Here is a 20,116-nt window from a genome sequence, read left to right as displayed (position 1 = left end):
GGCAGTCACAGACATGTTGAGGGTAGTCACAGACACGTTGAGGATAGTCACAGACACGTTGAGGGCAGTCACAGACATGTTGAGGGTAGTCACAGAGATGTTGAGGGTAGTCACAGACACGTTGAGGGTAGTCACAGAAACGTTGAGGATAGTCACAGACATGTTGAGGGTAGTCACAGACACGTTGAGGATAGTCACAGACATGAGGATAGTCACAGACATGTTGAGGGTAGTCACAGACATGTTGAGGATAGTCACAGACACGTTGAGGATAGTCACAGACACGTTGAGGGCAGTCACAGACATGTTGAGGGTAGTCACAGAGATGTTGAGGGTAGTCACAGACACGTTGAGGATAGTCACACACATTGAGGATAGTCACAGACACATTGAGGATAGTCACAGGCATGTTGAGGATAGTCACAGACACATTGAGGATAGTCACAGGCACGTTGAGGATAGTCACAGGCACGTTGAGGATAGTCACAGGCACGTTGAGGGTAGTCACAGACACGTTGAGGATAGTCACAGACACATTGAGGATAGTCACAGGCACGTTGAGGATAGTCACAGGCATGTTGAGGATAGTCACAGACACATTGAGGGCAGTCACAGGCACGTTGAGGATAGTCACAGACACATTGAGGATAGTCACAGGCACGTTGAGGATAGTCACAGGCACGTTGAGGGTAGTCACAGACACGTTGAGGATAGTCACAGACACGTTGAGGGCAGTCACAGACATGTTGAGGGTAGTCACAGAGATGTTGAGGGTAGTCACAGACACGTTGAGGGTAGTCACAGACACGTTGAGGATAGTCACAGACATGTTGAGGGTAGTCACAGACACGTTGAGGATAGTCACAGACATGAGGATAGTCACAGACATGTTGAGGATAGTCACAGACATGTTGAGGATAGTCACAGACACGTTGAGGATAGTCACAGACACGTTGAGGGCAGTCACAGACATGTTGAGGGTAGTCACAGAGATGTTGAGGGTAGTCACAGACACGTTGAGGATAGTCACACACATTGAGGATAGTCACAGACACATTGAGGATAGTCACAGGCATGTTGAGGATAGTCACAGACACATTGAGGATAGTCACAGGCACGTTGAGGATAGTCACAGGCACGTTGAGGATAGTCACAGGCACGTTGAGGGTAGTCACAGACACGTTGAGGATAGTCACAGACACATTGAGGGTAGTCACAGGCACGTTGAGGATAGTCACAGGCACGTTGAGGATAGTCACAGGCACGTTGAGGGTAGTCACAGACACGTTGAGGATAGTCACAGACACATTGAGGATAGTCACAGGCACGTTGAGGATAGTCACAGGCATGTTGAGGATAGTCACAGACACATTGAGGGCAGTCACAGGCACGTTGAGGATAGTCACAGACACATTGAGGATAGTCACAGGTACGTTGAGGATAGTCACAGGCACGTTGAGGGTAGTCACAGACACGTTGAGGGCAGTCACAGACATGTTGAGGGTAGTCACAGACACGTTGAGGATAGTCACAGACACGTTGAGGGCAGTCACAGACATGTTGAGGGTAGTCACAGAGATGTTGAGGGTAGTCACAGACACGTTGAGGGTAGTCACAGACACGTTGAGGATAGTCACAGACATGTTGAGGGTAGTCACAGACACGTTGAGGATAGTCACAGACATGACGATAGTCACAGACATGTTGAGGGTAGTCACAGACATGTTGAGGATAGTCACAGACACGTTGAGGATAGTCACAGACACGTTGAGGGCAGTCACAGACATGTTGAGGGTAGTCACAGAGATGTTGAGGGTAGTCACAGACACGTTGAGGATAGTCACACACATTGAGGATAGTCACAGACACATTGAGGATAGTCACAGGCATGTTGAGGATAGTCACAGACACATTGAGGATAGTCACAGGCACGTTGAGGATAGTCACAGGCACGTTGAGGATAGTCACAGGCACGTTGAGGGTAGTCACAGACACGTTGAGGATAGTCACAGACACATTGAGGATAGTCACAGGCACGTTGAGGATAGTCACAGGCATGTTGAGGATAGTCACAGACACATTGAGGGCAGTCACAGGCACGTTGAGGATAGTCACAGACACATTGAGGATAGTCACAGGCACGTTGAGGATAGTCACAGGCACGTTGAGGGTAGTCACAGACACGTTGAGGGCAGTCACAGACATGTTGAGGGTAGTCACAGACACGTTGAGGATAGTCACAGACACGTTGAGGGCAGTCACAGACATGTTGAGGGTAGTCACAGAGATGTTGAGGGTAGTCACAGACACGTTGAGGGTAGTCACAGACACGTTGAGGATAGTCACAGACATGTTGAGGGTAGTCACAGACACGTTGAGGATAGCCACAGACATGAGGATAGTCACAGACATGTTGAGGGTAGTCACAGACATGTTGAGGATAGTCACAGACACGTTGAGGATAGTCACAGACACGTTGAGGATAGTCACAGACATGAGGATAGTCACAGACATGTTGAGGGTAGTCACAGACATGTTGAGGATAGTCACAGACACGTTGAGGATAGTCACAGACACGTTGAGGGCAGTCACAGACATGTTGAGGGTAGTCACAGAGATGTTGAGGGTAGTCACAGACACGTTGAGGATAGTCACACACATTGAGGATAGTCACAGACACATTGAGGATAGTCACAGACATGTTGAGGATAGTCACAGACATGTTGAGGTTAGTCACAGACACGTTGAGGATAGTCACAGACATGAGGATAGTCACAGGCACGTTGAGGATAGTCACAGACACGTTCAGGATAGTCACAGGCATGTTGAGGATAGTCACAGGCATGTTGAGGATAGTCACAGGCACGTTGAGGATAGTCACAGGCATGTTGAGGATAGTCACAGGCACGTTGAGGGTAGTCACAGACATGTTGAGGGTAGTCACAGAGATGTTGAGGGTAGTCACAGACACGTTAAGGGTAGTCACAGACACGTTGAGGATAGTCACAGACATGTTGAGGGTAGTCACAGACACGTTGAGGATAGTCACAGACATGAGGATAGTCACAGACATGTTGAGGGTAGTCACAGACATGTTGAGGATAGTCACAGACACGTTGAGGATAGTCACAGACACGTTGAGGGCAGTCACAGACATGTTGAGGGTAGTCACAGAGATGTTGAGGGTAGTCACAGACACGTTGAGGATAGTCACACACATTGAGGATAGTCACAGACACATTGAGGATAGTCACAGGCATGTTGAGGATAGTCACAGACACATTGAGGATAGTCACAGACACATTGAGGATAGTCACAGGCACGTTGAGGATAGTCACAGGCACGTTGAGGATAGTCACAGGCACGTTGAGGGTAGTCACAGACACGTTGAGGATAGTCACAGACACATTGAGGATAGTCACAGGCACGTTGAGGATAGTCACAGGCATGTTGAGGATAGTCACAGACACATTGAGGGCAGTCACAGGCACGTTGAGGATAGTCACAGACACATTGAGGATAGTCACAGGCACGTTGAGGATAGTCACAGGCACGTTGAGGGTAGTCACAGACACGTTGAAGGCAGTCACAGACATGTTGAGGGTAGTCACAGACACGTTGAGGATAGTCACAGACATGAGGATAGTCACAGACATGTTGAGGGTAGTCACAGACATGTTGAGGATAGTCACAGACACGTTGAGGATAGTCACAGACACGTTGAGGGCAGTCACAGACATGTTGAGGGTAGTCACAGAGATGTTGAGGGTAGTCACAGACACGTTGAGGGTAGTCACAGACATGTTGAGGATAGTCACAGACATGTTGAGGGTAGTCACAGACACGTTGAGGATAGTCACAGACATGAGGATAGTCACAGACATGTTGAGGGTAGTCACAGACATGTTGAGGATAGTCACAGGCACGTTGAGGATAGTCACAGACACGTTCAGGATAGTCACAGGCATGTTGAGGATAGTCACAGGCATGTTGAGGATAGTCACAGGCACGTTGAGGATAGTCACAGGCATGTTGAGGATAGTCACAGGCACGTTGAGGGTAGTCACAGACACGTTGAGGGCAGTCACAGGCACGTTGGGGATAGTCACAGACATGTTGAGGATAGTCACAGACATGTTGAGGGTAGTCACAGACACGTTGAGGGTAGTCACAGACACGTTGAGGGTAGTCACAGACACGTTGAGGATAATCACAGACACGTTCAGGATAGTCACAGACACGTTGAGAATAGTCACAGACACGTTGAGGATAGTCACAGACACGTTGAGGGCAGTCACAGACACGTTGAGGGTAGTCACAGACACGTTGAGGGTAGTCACAGACACGTTGAGGGTAGTCACAGGTAAGTTGAGGATAGTCACAGACACGTTGAGGATAGTCACAGACACGTTGAGGATCGTCACAGACACGTTGAGGGTAGTCACAGACACGTTGAGGGTAGTCACAGGTAAGTTGAGGATAGTCACAGACACGTTGAGGGTAGTCACAGACACGTTGAGGGTAGTCACAGGTAAGTTGAGGATAGTCACAGACACATTGAGGGTAGTCACAGACACGTTGAGGATAGTCACAGACACGTTGAGGATAGTCACAGACACGTTGAGGATAGTCACAGACACATTGAGGGTAGTCACAGACACGTTGAGGATAGTCACAGACACGTTGAGGGTAGTCACAGGTAAGTTGAGGATAGTCACAGACACATTGAGGGTAGTCACAGACACGTTGAGGATAGTCACAGACACGTTGAGGATAGTCACAGGCACGTTGAGGATAGTCACAGGTAAGTTGAGGATAGTCACAGACACATTGAGGGTAGTCACAGACACATTGAGGGTAGTCACAGACACGTTGAGGATAGTCACAGACACGTTGAGGATAGTCACAGACACGTTGAGGATAGTCACAGACACATTGAGGGTAGTCACAGACACGTTGAGGATAGTCACAGACACGTTGAGGGTAGTCACAGGTAAGTTGAGGATAGTCACAGACACATTGAGGGTAGTCACAGACACGTTGAGGATAGTCACAGACACGTTGAGGATAGTCACAGACACGTTGAGGATAGTCACAGACACGTTGAGGGTAGTCACAGGTAAGTTGAGGATAGTCACAGACACGTTGAGGATAGTCACAGACACGTTGAGGGTAGTCACAGACACGGAAGCAGACACACAACATGGACTATCGGCTGCACACGCAGGGATGGATGAGCCCACCGCAGAACATGATTTAAAGAGTTGTGCATGAGAACAGAAAGGCAAATAAATATTCACAAACTCAAACACACATTTATGTGTAGCTGGTGTGTTGAAATGTTGTACAGTTGTTTGGGCGTCAGCACACCGATGCGTCCCCTCACCTCCCGCCACACAGCGGCAGACGAACTAATCGAATATTCTCTCTGTGAAGCATCGCTGCTGCATCCACTCATGTATGAGGCAGGCAGGCAGGCAGGCAGGCAGGGAGTGTGTGTGTGTGTGTGTGTGTGTGTGTGTGTGTGTGTGTGTGTGTGTGTGTGTGTGTGTGTGTGTGTGTGTGTGTAAATGGTTCATTGGTACTCTATGTGCCTTTGTGCTTGCATGTGCATCTCTTTGTGTGCTTGAGTGTTTACTCTTTTTGTGCAATTACTTCTACGTGTGTGTGTGTTTGTGTGCATGTGTGTGTGTGCATGTGTGGGCGGCAGGGTAGATGGAAATGTTGTTTATGCAGTTTTATGCAAAGCAATTATGTTGACTTAATTGGGTTTGTTTATGTGGAGAGTGTGCCACCTCCAGTCATGTATTACTGCTCTGCACTGCGGATTGACGCATCACACAAATATTCACACACACGTGCGCGCGCACACAGACACACACAATCTCACAAATGTCTCCCTAACACTACATTTTGTACTGCATGATTGAATAATATGGAGGGTTTCCTGCATTATAAGGAAGTTGTATATTCATTGTGAGTTTTAAGGACATTCCGAAACTCACAATGCATGAATGCAACGTGATTACACTTTATGAGCAGTGGTTTTCAAGGTGGGGGCCACCAGGGGGCGCCAGCGGGGCCTCATCAAATTTGAGGGAAAATGGTTTAAAAATGTTTTTTTAAATAAAATTGAATTAATATTATGTGTATTATTATAAAATATGATTTATGATAATATATAGCTGTTATATATTATGTTATATACTATAACCCCACCCCTCCCACTGGTTTGCTCTCTCCCTCTCACTCCCACCCACACACACACACTGTTGTCGAATGTTGTTAAACTAAACTGACAAACAGTGCTTATAATGGAAAACAGAAATATTGAATCAGATGGAAAGATTAAAGATTTGAAATACAAATGTAATGATTACTGATGAATAGAGGGAAATATATTCACAAGGTTTTTTGTTTCTTCCGTAGTATTGCCAATGGGTTTTAAAGACATCTTGCAAAAGGGGGTCCCCGGCCAAAAGCTAATGCTATTTGGGGGGCCTTAGCATGGGAAAGTTAGGGAACCCCTGTTATCATGCATCACCCTGAAGATCTAGATATTGTTGACTTTCTACACAAATGCTTTTTTGATTCGGCCCATCTTCATCTCCTGTTTAAATTTTAACCCTTTTAAATGGTGTCATTAAGTAATGCACACATCCACATAACGCAGGACATACAGGGCCCGACCCGGTCAGGATGGTACGCTGTTCTGCTTTAGCCTGGGTACACTTCCACTGGCCTAGCTGCCAAAATATTCTAGAGTAAATCTTAAGAAACCGCATCTCTTTTTTTTATTAAAACGGTCTTAAAACTGTGAAAAAGCATAATAAATGCAAAATAAACCAAATTTAGTCACATTAATATATTTATTTGTCAGTATTATACACACCTAATGTAGGGTGAAGATATAGTTTGGTCATGGCTCTAAATTGTATCGTGAGTCACTTCACAGTGGCGGTATCTGTCAGAATAATCATAATTAGTTGTTCCTCCGCAAGACCAAATTCCTCTTGTAGGCCACGAGGGACTGTTCATGTTTAATGGTGTGGTATGCCGTGTTGAGCAGCCTTTACATTTATCTCTCCATTCCTAGCCAGGATGTTGATAAGAGACGGGGTGGCTGGCTACACGTTTGGCTAGCATATATGCTGTGTGCTGTCGGCTCTGTCCACGAGATCCTGGGTTTGCTTATGATAGTTACTGGTTCGTTAAAAGCAGGGGTCTGCGTGATCATCCATATCAGGGAACTCACAGCATACTGAGCAATACATGGTTCATTTGATGTCGTCGTTCTCCATTCATGGGAACTGTCTGATCCAGGATGACAAAAACATTCTTTCTCTAGTCTTCGCTTCATAACCCGCCACCATGATCAAATGCAAAGAGCGTCGCTACACTTTCTATTCCAACTCAAATGGGATCGACCGGAATTTGTGGGGTTATTTATGGTGCTGGTGACAGATCGACCAACTGACTTGAACCAATCGCATCGTTGCTTCGGGCCATTGGGAATTTCTTATTGTTGAATCCTGCATAGCGGACTCTGTGACTTGCTTGACTTAGTCCTCTTGGTCCCCCTCGGGAGCACTGTCTTCAGTGCAGTGGCCTTTGCTTCTTGCCAGGAAGTCCCTGACTCATTTAGCTCCTCAAGCGTGGCTCGTCTCCAGTTGGTGTTTGGTCTTCCTGGCTCCCTCTTTCCTTGTGGGTAGAAGTCTAGAGCCTGTCTTGTTAGGTTGAGTGATCCTTTCCTGAGTGTAAATCCGATCCATCTCCATTTCCTTGTTTTGATTTTGTGGTTGATTTGTTCCTTATTGGTCGGTTCCCACAAGTCAACATGTGTTATTTTATTGGGCCACCGTATCCTCATCGTGTAACGGAGGCAGTTGTTGATGAAGACTTGTTGTTTTCCAGGTTTCACAACCATAGATTTAACATTTGATTTGAAGAGTCATGTTTTTGTGTTTTTGGAGAGCTGGGAAGGGGTTCATGGATCCCTTTGAGGGTCATCAATTAGGCTTAAGTCAATGTGATGATGAGTTTTGACAAAGGGTGGGTGATTAGCCCAAGCTGCTGTTTCTGCTAGTTGTACACAGTGGACATAGACCCTTTTCCTAACAAAGGCCCCATGTTTAGAAGTGGTAGTTGGACTGTGTTTCATCTGACCCCTCGCCCTGGGCCTGTCCAGTTCGGTGAAACCTTCCAGGAGATTCCTCCCACCAGCATAGCTGTGAGAGTTCAGTGAGGTACACAAGCTCCCATATCACGACAAGGTAACACTCATAGAGGAGATAGCAGACTCTGTAGCTTGTGTTAAATATTATTCCTGGGGCGCCCCGATGGCTCACTTGGTAGAGCACATACCGCATAAGGCTGAGTCCTTACCACAGCGGCCTGTGGTTCGAATCCGACCCGGGCCTTTTGCTGCACGTCATCCCCTCCCTCTCCCCTCCTTTCCTGTCTCTCTCTACTGTCACTGTCAAAATAAAGCAGGAGAAATGCCGAAAAAAATAATCTGAAAAAAACTATTATCCCTGATCGTGTTATGCCCGTTTTGCCTTTCAGAGTGGCAAACCGGGTTTCCATCCCTCATTCTGTCTCCTGCGGGTTAATCGTCTCAGGTCTCAGTCTTGAGATAAAAGTGTGACTTTGCCGGCTGTCTCCTGCCTCTCGGCTAAGTCAGCCCAGCAGAGCCTCTGTATTCCATGCTCCGTTCAGCCAGCCACGCTCACAATTGGATTTCAGTGGTAGAGGCATAGCCCAAAGACCTGCACGGCCACCGAATCAATCAGCCTTTGAGCTTTGTTTTGTGAAAGGGATCAGTCTTATTAAAATGCTCACACACGAGAGAGGCACGGGGTCAGTCAGCTTAATAGGCACTCTGAAATTTCACAAACAAGCTGATATATTCGTTTATTGATTGTTTTTACTAGCTGAATGTTGTGTGTGTGTGTAAAGTTTGTGTACACATTTTGGTTTGCCTCTGTAGGTTTTGAAGCCCGCCGACCAAAGTGTGCTGTCGTACCCGACAGAACGGTTGTTAAAAGTGCCTTTCCGGGTTCCGATTCCCGTCGCTTCGCTCATCTGTCATGGCTCAGAGGGAACAAAAACCTTTATCTGCCTCACACTGGAACAGCACAACTTAAGTGCCACTGAAAGAATTCTGCACAGAGACGCGAACAAAGACTTCCTTTGGCTTTACATCTCTTTATTATGACAACTGTAAAAAGCGGTTTCTGTCGTTTTTAAAGTCCTTCGGAGGAGGGCGGATGCCACTGCATTCTTTGCTGGCGTTAATGGCAAGGAACGCAGGACGAGCCCTCTTGAATGGGAGGAATGGAATTCAGATCAGACAAATTTCCATAAAAACCTGTCTGTGTTATTTGTGTTTACAGAGTTTGTTTGTGAATATTTGGAACCGAATACTCTTTCTGGGAGGTTTGGCTACAAAGAGGAGAGGGCTGTTGGGGTGCAATTTCAACCCTGGAACTGGTCTACTTGTCTCTGTGGATTTCTGCAGGTACCACCATGGCCCCGCAAAACTCTGGGAATGTTCTGGATGGAGCCCGCCCTCCAATGACACGCTCACCTATGGCTCAGGAGAGAGGTATGTGTGTGTGTGTTTGCGTGTATTGGTATGTTTGTGTAAGTGCGATTGCTTGTGTGTGCAACAAGTGGCTCCCATTCACTGCTCGGCACTTCGAGTTCAGCATTGAACCTCGGCTTTCCTGGAATCACAGACACCCCCCCCCACACACACACACACATCATGTCACCCTATTCTTGTGGGGACCCCTCATTGACTACATTCATTCCCTACCCCTTAACCCTAACCTTAACCTTCATAACCACATGCCTAACCTTAACCCTTACCCTAACCTTACTCTAATCCTAATTAGATAAATTTTAACCCCGAAACGAAGTCCTAACCCTAAAATGGACCATTTTCCTCATGGGGCCCCATAAAATGTCCCCACAGGGTAGGGGGTTTCAGGTTTTGTATCCTAATGAAGACCAAATGTCCCCATTAGGATAGAAAAACCTGGTTACACACACACACACAGGCTGTGGGATTTTGCTTCAGTGACGGTCAACTCAAGTGTAGCTAGTTTCACAAAACTTCGCCATCCTGGTCGAGGTGGTCAGTTGGTCTTTTTCAGATGGGTGTGTATTCTTTTCCTGACGGAGCCTCTTCAACCACTTTTACGACACTGGCGCTGAACGGCGAGCCACACGTTTTGGCTGATGTTTGTTTTACTTTTCGGTCCTCCTAATTGTCAGGGTCACCTCTCCCGCTGGGGAAAAATGAACCGTTCGTTTTAAACGGCTCACACGAAGAAGAAAGCAGCATTGTCCACAAAACCCTGGGGGGGGGGGGGAAAGAAAAAAAGTGGCTGTAGCAGGGTGGGCTCCGTAGCAGACCCTCTCCATCACACAGCAGAGACCAGTTAACATCACAGACAGACAGACGGGGGAGGATGGAGAGATAGCTGTGGAGGGAGATACTGGAAAAGCCTCCGTAAAAGGTTATTTCCCAACATGATGAAATCAACCCGGAGATTTAATGCTCCTTGCTAATGCCTGTAACCCCCAACCAACCCCCAGTTCACCCAAGCCCCGGCCAAGGAGAAAACACTGCACTGGTTAAACAGGTCCGCCTGCTGTTTTTGCCGTTTCTGTAGCTAGGATTACCACACACACACACACACACACACACGTCCCACCCACCCACACAGCCGCCACCACTACCACGCTTTGCTCAAGTGCCTGCCTCCCTAAGAGCCTCTTTCCTCTCTTCATTTCCATAAATCCACTGAATGCTCCCTTTTTTTTTCGTCCCTCTCCTCCTTTTTCTCTCGCTTCGCTGGCTGGCTGTTGTTGTTGTCCGGCTGAGAGCTTCATTCGCTTTGCCAACATGAGAAAGAGTATGTGTGTGTGTGTGTGTGTGTGTATCTCCGAGGGAGAGGGAACTAAGCAGAGGGAGGAAAATCCTTGAATGTGTTATTTGCTTTTAGCACTGTCTGCACAATGTTCCTCTCCCCATCCATTTTCCAGGCAATTTAAAGTGCGGTATTACACACTGTTTTTTTTTTTCCTCCTCCTTTCCCAGAATCCCCTTAACCTAATGGAGGCAAAACATTACAATAATGTCCTCGCTCCTTAAACCCTGTGCTCGCTGCCTAAGCACTTTCTGGCCCCAATCCCCCCCCCCCACCCTCTCTCTCTGTTGCTGCTGTCTCTCCCTCATGTAAATTTCTCTCTACGCATCTCTTTCTCTTTCTATGTTTCTCTTTCTTCCACTTCCCCTCTTTCATTCTCCCCCTTGTCTCTCTGTACCCCTCAACACACACACACACACACAAAAACACGTACACACAAGTGCTCAGGAACACAAATATCTGTGTGTGTGTGTGTGTGTGTGTGTGTGTGTGTGTGTGTGTGTGTGTGTGTGTGTGTGTGTGTGTGTGTGTGTGTGTGTGCTTGGATGTATTCATTGTTCATACATGTCTATCGATATTTGTGTTGCCGAGCACCTGTGTGTATTCATATAATGTACAGATACAAAGTGTGTACGCACACAGCTTGTTTATTCCTCCATCCACCCTCTTTTACAATCCCTTTCTCTTCATGTCTCTTCATTCCATGCACAAAAAGGAGGCATGTACAAGACTTACCTCGCACTCTCAAAGCCCACATTCGATAAAGAACCTGTCTATGCACTCTTTATTCGATAGCTATCAAAGTTTACAGTCCAGTGGACCCAATCCATTTTAACCTAATCTGCAGTAGTGGATAGGTCTCTCTCTCTCTCTCGCTGTCTCCTCTCTTGCTCGCTCCTCTCTCTCTCTCTCTCTCCTCTCTGCTCTCTTGCTCACGCTCTCGTTCCTCTCTGCTCTCCTCTCTCTCTCTCTCTCTCTCTCTCTCTCTCTCTCTCTCTCTCTCTCTCTCTCTCTCTCTCTCTCTCTCTCTCTCTCTCTCTCTCTCTCTCTCTCTCTCTCTCGCTCTCTCTGCACGACCTTTCCACATTTGTAGTGGATTGGGAGACCTTTCTGGGGGCTTTAGAAATTGACGGAGTGGCTTGAAAGAGCGAAGCCCCGGTGAGGAACGCTTCAAATGTCAATTTGAATGGTGGATGCGAGTCCCGGCTTCTGGGCCTTTTTACACATCTATTGACACAACAGCTCAGAGTGACACGGTAGCTGTGATCAAATCACGGGCTCCTTCTCCCAGGTGCCGGGCGTGCTGGGTCTCGGCAGCTCAAGGCCACGGTGGTGTTCACAGATTTAGTTGAAATACACAAACACAAGATGCGAAGATGTACTCACGTTTGTCACTCTTTTGTTAGTTACAGTTTTTCAAGTCACACATCTTGTATACAGTAGTCCTTTGCTTATTGAATACAAAATATAGTGTATGTGTGTTCTTGTGTGTGGTCCTATTTTGTGTGTGTATGTTTACCTGTCCTTAGGACTCCAGTTACTCGTCCCCTTTGTGTGTATTTGGTATGTTACTTGGCTGTTGCTGTGTTACTCATAGATGTGTATCGGTGAGTAGCAGGACCCCACGCCCAGCCCAAGGATTATGGTTTTCAAAAGGAAAGGTTCTTTTACACGGGCAATCACATGGATAGCCCCACGTGTTATGCTGAGCACCAACAGTTGGTGCTCGTCCCCTTGTTGCCTGTTTGACCTTGTTAGGCAGGGACATCGTTGATCACGTTTGAAGGTTTTGAGCAGCAAATTGTTGATAGTGCTGTTTTTTTTTCCTGTATGTGTGTGTGTGTATGTGCGTATGTGTGTGCTTCAGGGTTCATATCTAACATGCAAAGGAACCAGGCTGCCTCTCACTTCGCCCCCCCTCAGTCAGGACCCCCCATGTCTCCCCACCCCTCGCCCGGGGGTCCAGTTTACCCTGGCATGGGCCCCTACGGACACCAGGGGTCACAATATGGACACCAAGGTAGGAGTATTATTTATTTATATATTCAGTTATTTTGTTCATTTACTTCACAGGAAGTTGAATCGGTTCATCTGGACTCAACGTTTATTGAGAGAAACGTTTCGTCACATGTCTACGTGACTTTGTCGCCTGGAAGATTGAACCTGTGATTTGACATCACTCATCTGAGTAACACAGAGTTTCTCTCAATAAACGTTGTGTCCAGATGAACTGATTCAGACTTCTGTGATTTCCCTACCTGGATTATTGAGCATGCATAAATACATGTTCATTTATGTATTTACGTCCTTACTTCAGGGTCAGAATCATGTTTGTTGGCCATGTAGTACGCTACACGGAGTTTGACTCCGGTTTCATGGCTCTCTCGGTGTACTTAACATAGAGTAACAACACTACAACACAGCAATCTTCAGATATACACACAAGGACTGACTTATACAGGCAAAGTAAGAGGTGATAAAGTGCAGTGGTCTTAATCCCACCTGAACATGTACTGTCTGTATCATTCATTCATTCTCCAGACGGAGGGGAGTTACGGGACAGTTTAGCCTCAGTTTTTCAAACTGAATTATTTTGTGATGACTATTTGCCCAGTTCTCCGTCATTATTGTAATTTTGTTTAAAAGAGAATTTGGTCATGAACAGCTGGAAAAAATTGCATTGTCAAACACAAATACCCAACCTTCTCTCTCCCTTACACACTCTCAGCCTCTCTCTCTCTCTCTCTCTCTCTCTCTCTCTCTCTCTCTCTCTCTCTCTCTCTCTCTCTCTCTCTCTCTCTCTCTCTCTCTCTCTCTGTCTCTCTCTGTCTCTCTCTCTGTCTCTCATGCACCTGCACTTACCTCATCATTTTCCAGCAGGGTTTGAACAGAAATTCAAAGTCTAATTTGGTGCCCTCCCTCCCCACTTGAAGGGTTCGGGGGGAAGTGGGGGTGTGGCACTAAATCATTAAATAGCCACCATGGGACACTCAACTGACAGCTTTCTGGAGAAAAAAATGTCAGTGAAGAGACAAACTGAGTCATACAAAAGGACACACACACAAACACACACACAGACACAAGACACAAGACATGTGCCTCTTATCTTCCTCAGAGGAACCTCTAAATTGCAAAATTAGCACAACTGTGCATCACGGTATGGGATTAGCCAGAGGGTCGTTCCACCGACCTTTAAAACATTTATGCTGCTTTCAGTGAAAGTGAAATTCGAAGCCCTCATGGAAATGTACGCAGCTCAGTTTTCCTTCAGAAACCACACACAGGGACGCCCTCCTCCAAGTTTGGATTTTGCTTATTTCTCATTTATCAGGGAGTCTTTTATGATCAGGAGAGTCAATGTGCATGGGCTGGGCACCAACCACACAAAGTAAAAATGACTCAATCTTTGAAGCATGTACACTAATAATAATAATAACAATAATACAGCATACATAGTGCCTCTCTAAATGCTCAAAGATGATTTACATCAGAGGCAATAATGGACAGTCAAAGCAAAACTGTTTAATAAAGATTTTTAAAAGAAAAAAGAAATGGTGCCAGCTATGTGACAAAGGCATAGGGAGGAGATGGAGGTTAGCTGGGAAAGGCTAGTCTGAAGAGGCTTTGAGTGCCTGTTCGAATGCAGACAGCGTCGGGGCAGCTTTGATGTAGTTTGGGAGAGTGTTCCACAGAAAGGGGGGCAATGAAAAGGCCCCGTCACCCCAGGTCCAGCGCTTGGTGCTGGTGACTTGCAGCAGGTTGGCATCAGTTGACCTGAGGCAGCGGGATGGGGTGTGCTGATGGAGGAGTTTGGAGAGGTAGGGGGGAGTGGAGCCAGTGGAGGTCTTGGAGGACAGAGGTGATGTGAGCTCCTGAGTGGGTGCTGGTGAGCAGACAGGCAGAAGTTTTGTAAATACTGAAGTTTATTGGGAACTTGGTTAGTGGTACAGTAAAGGATGCTGTTGCAGTAGTTAAGTCTGCATGTTATGAATGCATGGATGAGTGTTTCTGCAGCAGTAGGTAACAGTCAGAGTCGAGGCAAGCAATATTGTATATAGGTGGAAGAAGGCTGTTTCAGTGGTCTAGTTGACATTGGGCAGAAATGAGAGGGTGGTATTGACAATGACTCCAATGAACCTCGATGGAGGGGGTACTAATGGGGCCATCGATGTGAAGGGAGAAATCCTGGGTGATGCGGGTGAGGGAGTCTGGGCCAATGATTAAGATTTCAGATTTATTGCCGTTGAGTTTAAAAAAGTTATTTTGCATCCATGTTTTAATGTCCGTGTTACGGCCACGGGTGTGTCCGTATAGTTTTGTGTTGCCTCCTGTATCACTCTGACTCTACATTCAGGTGCTCCTCATCACCTAATCAACTGGTCAACGAATCCGATCTTCATCAGCTGTTCAGTCTCCCATTTAAACCCCCACAGGTCTTCAGTTCAGCGGCCAGCTAGTTTAGTTTGTGTGATGTAGTTACTTTGTGTTTGTAACGTCTGGCCCGTTTTTGGTTTAGTTTGCATTGTGACTATTTTGAGTTATGTTTAGTTGTTTAGCTCTTTTGGGCGAGGGGATCAAAGTAAGATGCCCATGGGCAAACACCCCATCACGTAGCTTACCTCTGTTAGACACACTAGGTTAGCAGCGGTTGCCACCTTTTTGTCTTTAGGTTTGGTGCTTTTCAGCACTGTCAAGGGTGGGTTACTTTTGTTAATAGTTTGTTTTGGCAACCGTTCGGTTCCCTTGTCCTGTCATTGTTAATAAATATATTTATTTTATTATCTATACGTTTATGTCTCACTGTGTTGCACCCTCACCTCACTGTTACTCAGTACACTAATAGTTGCACCCTCTCCAGACCGAGGGTCGTAACAAATGGGGGCTCGTCCGGGATATTGGCGGCTTTGGTCTGGCTAGTTGCTGTTTCCTGTAGTGTGTTGTGTTAGCGTTCGGTGTTGGGTGTTGGGTGGTGTTGAGCACAGTGTTCGTTATTGTTTAGTGTTAACAGGTGTTGTTGGTGTGTTCTTGGCTTGGTGGTGGGTACGGCTGTTGCTGCTGGTCCACTTCCTTTCATCCTCTGCCATGGTGTTGGTTCTGGTGGCAGAGCTTCGTGCGGACGAGGTCCGATGCTAGGGCGGAGCTGCCGGCCAGGCTGTTGTGGTTCGATCCCTGGTCCCCTGTGTTGCACTCGGCGTGGGTGCTGACGCCCGCCTGAGAGGCAGGCTGAGTCAGGTCTCCAGTGGGAGACTTGGGGGGCGGGATTTGTGGCAGAGAGGCTGGAGGGGAGTTGCGGACGGTAGACCTTTAAAGCTATGAGTGCGGGGCGCGCTGCGCTCTTTGCTTCCACCACCAGCTGGTCCACGCTGGCACACCTTGTGTTGTGACTGTGGTCACGAGTTGTAGCTGGTTCACCTGCGGGTCGAACGCAGCTACGTCACTTGGCGTGGGTCGCCACGGTGGCCGAGGTGTGGTCACGAGTTGTAGCTGGTTCACCTGCGGGTCGAACGCAGCTACGTCATTTGGCGTGGGTCGCCACCGTGACGGTGTGTGCGCTACTTTGTGTTGTCTGTCAGTAACTTGTTGTGGTTGAGGGCCACTTGGTAGGTGACCATGTGTTGGTGGGAAGGTGCTGGCCATATTTGGGTCACATTTTGGATGTAGCGGCGCTACTTGTGGTGACCCTTTGTTGTGGCTGAGATGCTCCACCGTTTTGTTTGGTCACATGTTGCTGTTATGTAGCACATTGTCTTGTTTTGGTTCTTGTGGGGTTTTTTTTGTTAACAAGCCTGTAGGGGCTTGTTTTTATGGGTGGGGGTGTTACGGCCACGGGTGTGTCCGTATAGTTTTGTGTTGCCTCCTGTATCACTCTGACTCTACATTCAGGTGCTCCTCATCACCTAATCAACCGGTCAACGAATCCGATCTTCATCAGCTGTTCAGTCTCCCATTTAAACCCCCACAGGTCTTCAGTTCAGCGGCCAGCTAGTTTAGTTTGTGTGATGTAGTTACTTTGTGTTTGTAACGTCTGGCCCGTTTTTGGTTTAGTTTGCATTGTGACTATTTTGAGTTATGTTTAGTTGTTTAGCTCTTTTGGGCGAGGGGATCAAGGTAAGATGCCCATGGGCAAACACCCCATCACGTAGCTTACCTCTGTTAGACACACTAGGTTAGCAGCGGTTGCCACCTTTTTGTCTTTAGGTTTGGTGCTTTTCAGCACTGTCAAGGGTGGGTTACTTTTGTTAATAGTTTGTTTTGGCAACCGTTCGGTTCCCTTGTCCTGTCATTGTTAATAAATATATTTATTTTATTATCTATACGTTTATGTCTCACTGTGTTGCACCCTCACCTCACTGTTACTCAGTACACTAATAGTTGCACCCTCTCCAGACCGAGGGTCGTAACAGTCCGTGAGGAAGGTGGTGAGGGTGGAGAAGGTGGCAGTAGTGATGTTTTAGGAGGAGAGATAAAGCTGGGTGTCATCAGCGCAACAGCGAAAGCAGAGGCCATGGTGGTGGAGGATTTGTCCTATTGGCAGCATGTAAAGGATGAAGAGAAGGGGACAAAGCATCGAACCCTGGGGCACACCTTGGGTAACAGGAGCTGTGGTGGATTTGTTGTTGTTAATGGAGAGCATTTGATGTCTGTTGGAGAAGTAAGACTTGAACCAGGAGAGGGCAGTTCCAGTTATGCCAAGGGTGGATTTGAGGCATGTGATGAGTATGGAATGGCTAATGGAGTCAAAGGCAGCGCTGAGGTCAAGGAGGATGAGGATGTTGAGGAAGCCGGCATCAGGGGACAGCAGGTGGTCGTTGCTTACTTTAATGAGAGCAGTCTCTGTGGTTTGTTTGGAGCGGAACCTGGATTGAAAGGGTTCATATGGTTTGTGGTAGTCGAGGTAGGATTTAATCTGACTTTTGACAAGAAGGGTGGGTTGGAGATGGGCCAGTAGTTATTAGGGGAGTCTGGGTCAAGTTTTTTGAGGACAGGGGTGACAGTGACAAGCTTTAAAGTGGAGGGGCATAGGCAGAAGACAGGGAGGAGTTTGCAGTTTTGGGAATAAGAGAACAGAGTGTGGGGAGATGGGGCTTAACAAGGATGGAGGGGATTGGGTCCAAAGCAGATTAAAGTATAACATCCCATCTAAAATTATTTTTACAGCTTGTAATGTTGGCTTTGATAAACACACACATACGTACAGGGTTGCCTTTCTAAATATGGTCCCTTCTTTCACCCAGCTCCTCCCACCACACACACACATCCACACACATCTTCCAGACCTTCCACCAAATACACACACCCTCCCATCTCTTTCCTCCTAGTTGATATGACTGGGCTTTGAAGCCAGGGTTTGAGGGTCTGATTGTCAGAATATTCATGAGACTCTTGAACTTTGGTCAGCCCCTGTTGGCTCTCATGATAAGATTATGAGGTAGTTCCAGATTGACATGGCGGATGGATGCAACGCATGGTTTGTCGAATGAATAATGATGGCAGCCAGGCCTATTACTGGGGCCAGCGTCTAAAACGCAAGTCTCAAAGGAAGAGTTTCAGTGTTGTCAGAATAGATTATAAGGTCATCCGTTGTTGTTTATGAGCTTTGTTTTCCACAGGCCCTAGGTCACCACAGCAGCTTCTGCAGCTGCTAAACAAGGACAAAAAAAAAATTCCATTTTTAACTTAATTAGTAAACAGACGGTGGTTTCTCTCTATTGATTGATCGATTGACAGATCGATTGCATAGGGTATCCAAATGTGAGCGGTGGGTTTTTTTGTTTGTTTTTTTTAATCTTCATTTGAATTAACTGGCACCAAAACGTCCATAGATGCTGTAGAAAAATACCAAAATCAAACCTGCGAACCTGCACCATGACGCAATACTGGTTTGTGGCAACGGTTATTTAGATGGGTCATCACCAAGGATTTGAAAAAGCCTTAGTTGCACATGTAAAAAGTTAATGGCTTGATAAGATAACACCAATCAGAGTCTTTGGTTGTCTCACGTTTAAAGTCAGAGCGATCGGTCAGAGCGATCAATCAGAGCGAATCTGATCAGTAATCAGATTTCACTTTACATGTCTAAAAACCTTGAAGACAGTCTATATTTAAACATTCAGCATATTTGTAAATGAATAATATTGAGGGTTTTTTTTTCTTTTTACCTTTATCCATAATTGTTCCCTGTAGAGGGTATGTGAGTGACGTCACAGATGCAGAGCTCACAGCGGTAACGCGGCACTGAGTGGCAGAAAGACTGAGTGGCAGCGTTATCGTCCAGCTTGAATACAGCGAAAACGCATCTAAAATGGGAGCGAGCTGTTGTGCGATAGACTGCACTAATAGATTTCACAAGAAATCGGAGTCCTCTGTTTACAGATGTCAGGAAACGCTTCTCTCTTTTTTTATGTAAACATCAGGAAACTCGATTTGTGGCCAAATGTTAATGTCCATGGACCACTGGTTATTTGGTAAGTTGTATGAGCCATTGTCAAGTCCAACTTCCTTTAATTCAAGCAGATAATCTTGCGTTATAATCCCGGTTTCACTGTTGCCCCTACTAGAAGCAGCCATGTTGCGGGATGTTTTGCCGCTCACTGCGCCCGAGGGGGCGCGTTCCAATGGGAAAGTGACATCAGTGCATTACCCTCTATTGCCTCGAGAGCTGTGTGAGGGAGTGGTGTAGTCAGTCCTCATTAATATTCATGAGCTGACCTTTGCGCGACAGGTACAAACAAGGGTTGGTGGTAAGGGAGAGCAGGGTTTCATATTTGGGTGATATGATCTGATTGGCTGCATGGAAATGAGTGTCTGATGGTGTCACGAGTATACGGAAAAGATCGGCTGAGAGAAGCTGAACTAGTGGGAGCGCTTTTACAAAGACAAAAAATAGAATAACTGAATTATACCTTTTATACTTTTTTTTTTCAATAGAATGAGACAGGAAGAAATGCATGATGATTAAAGTAATAAATGAAATTGGAAAATATTGAGAGTTTCAGTTTCGTTCCGACTGTAAAACGAGTAGTTTTTATCATGGACATCAAACATCTACCGTTGCATGAGGCTGACACGTATGGTGATCACACTGTCTGTCTGAAAAACATGGCTTTTCAGTGGCGTGTACCGGGGATGCTGGGCCCGTGCTGGCGCCGCTGCAGTGTAGTATCTCAGAAGTCTCT

General features: G+C 46.6%; 1 protein-coding gene across 1 annotated transcript in view; it reads left to right on the top strand.

The window, feature by feature from the left end:
• Positions 1–20,116, top strand: part of LOC130125980 (AT-rich interactive domain-containing protein 1B-like) — a 218,005-nt gene that overhangs the window by 148,018 nt on the left and 49,871 nt on the right. The window contains 2 exon segments of the mRNA XM_056295355.1: positions 9,521–9,607; positions 12,808–12,960. Coding sequence (XP_056151330.1) covers positions 9,521–9,607; positions 12,808–12,960 — 240 coding nt within the window.

Source organism: Lampris incognitus, chromosome 16, assembly GCF_029633865.1.
Source record: "Lampris incognitus isolate fLamInc1 chromosome 16, fLamInc1.hap2, whole genome shotgun sequence".
In the NCBI taxonomy this organism is placed as follows: domain Eukaryota; kingdom Metazoa; phylum Chordata; class Actinopteri; order Lampriformes; family Lampridae; genus Lampris; species Lampris incognitus.
Note: the sequence above shows the minus strand (reverse complement) of the source record. Positions and strands in the feature narration are given on the sequence as shown.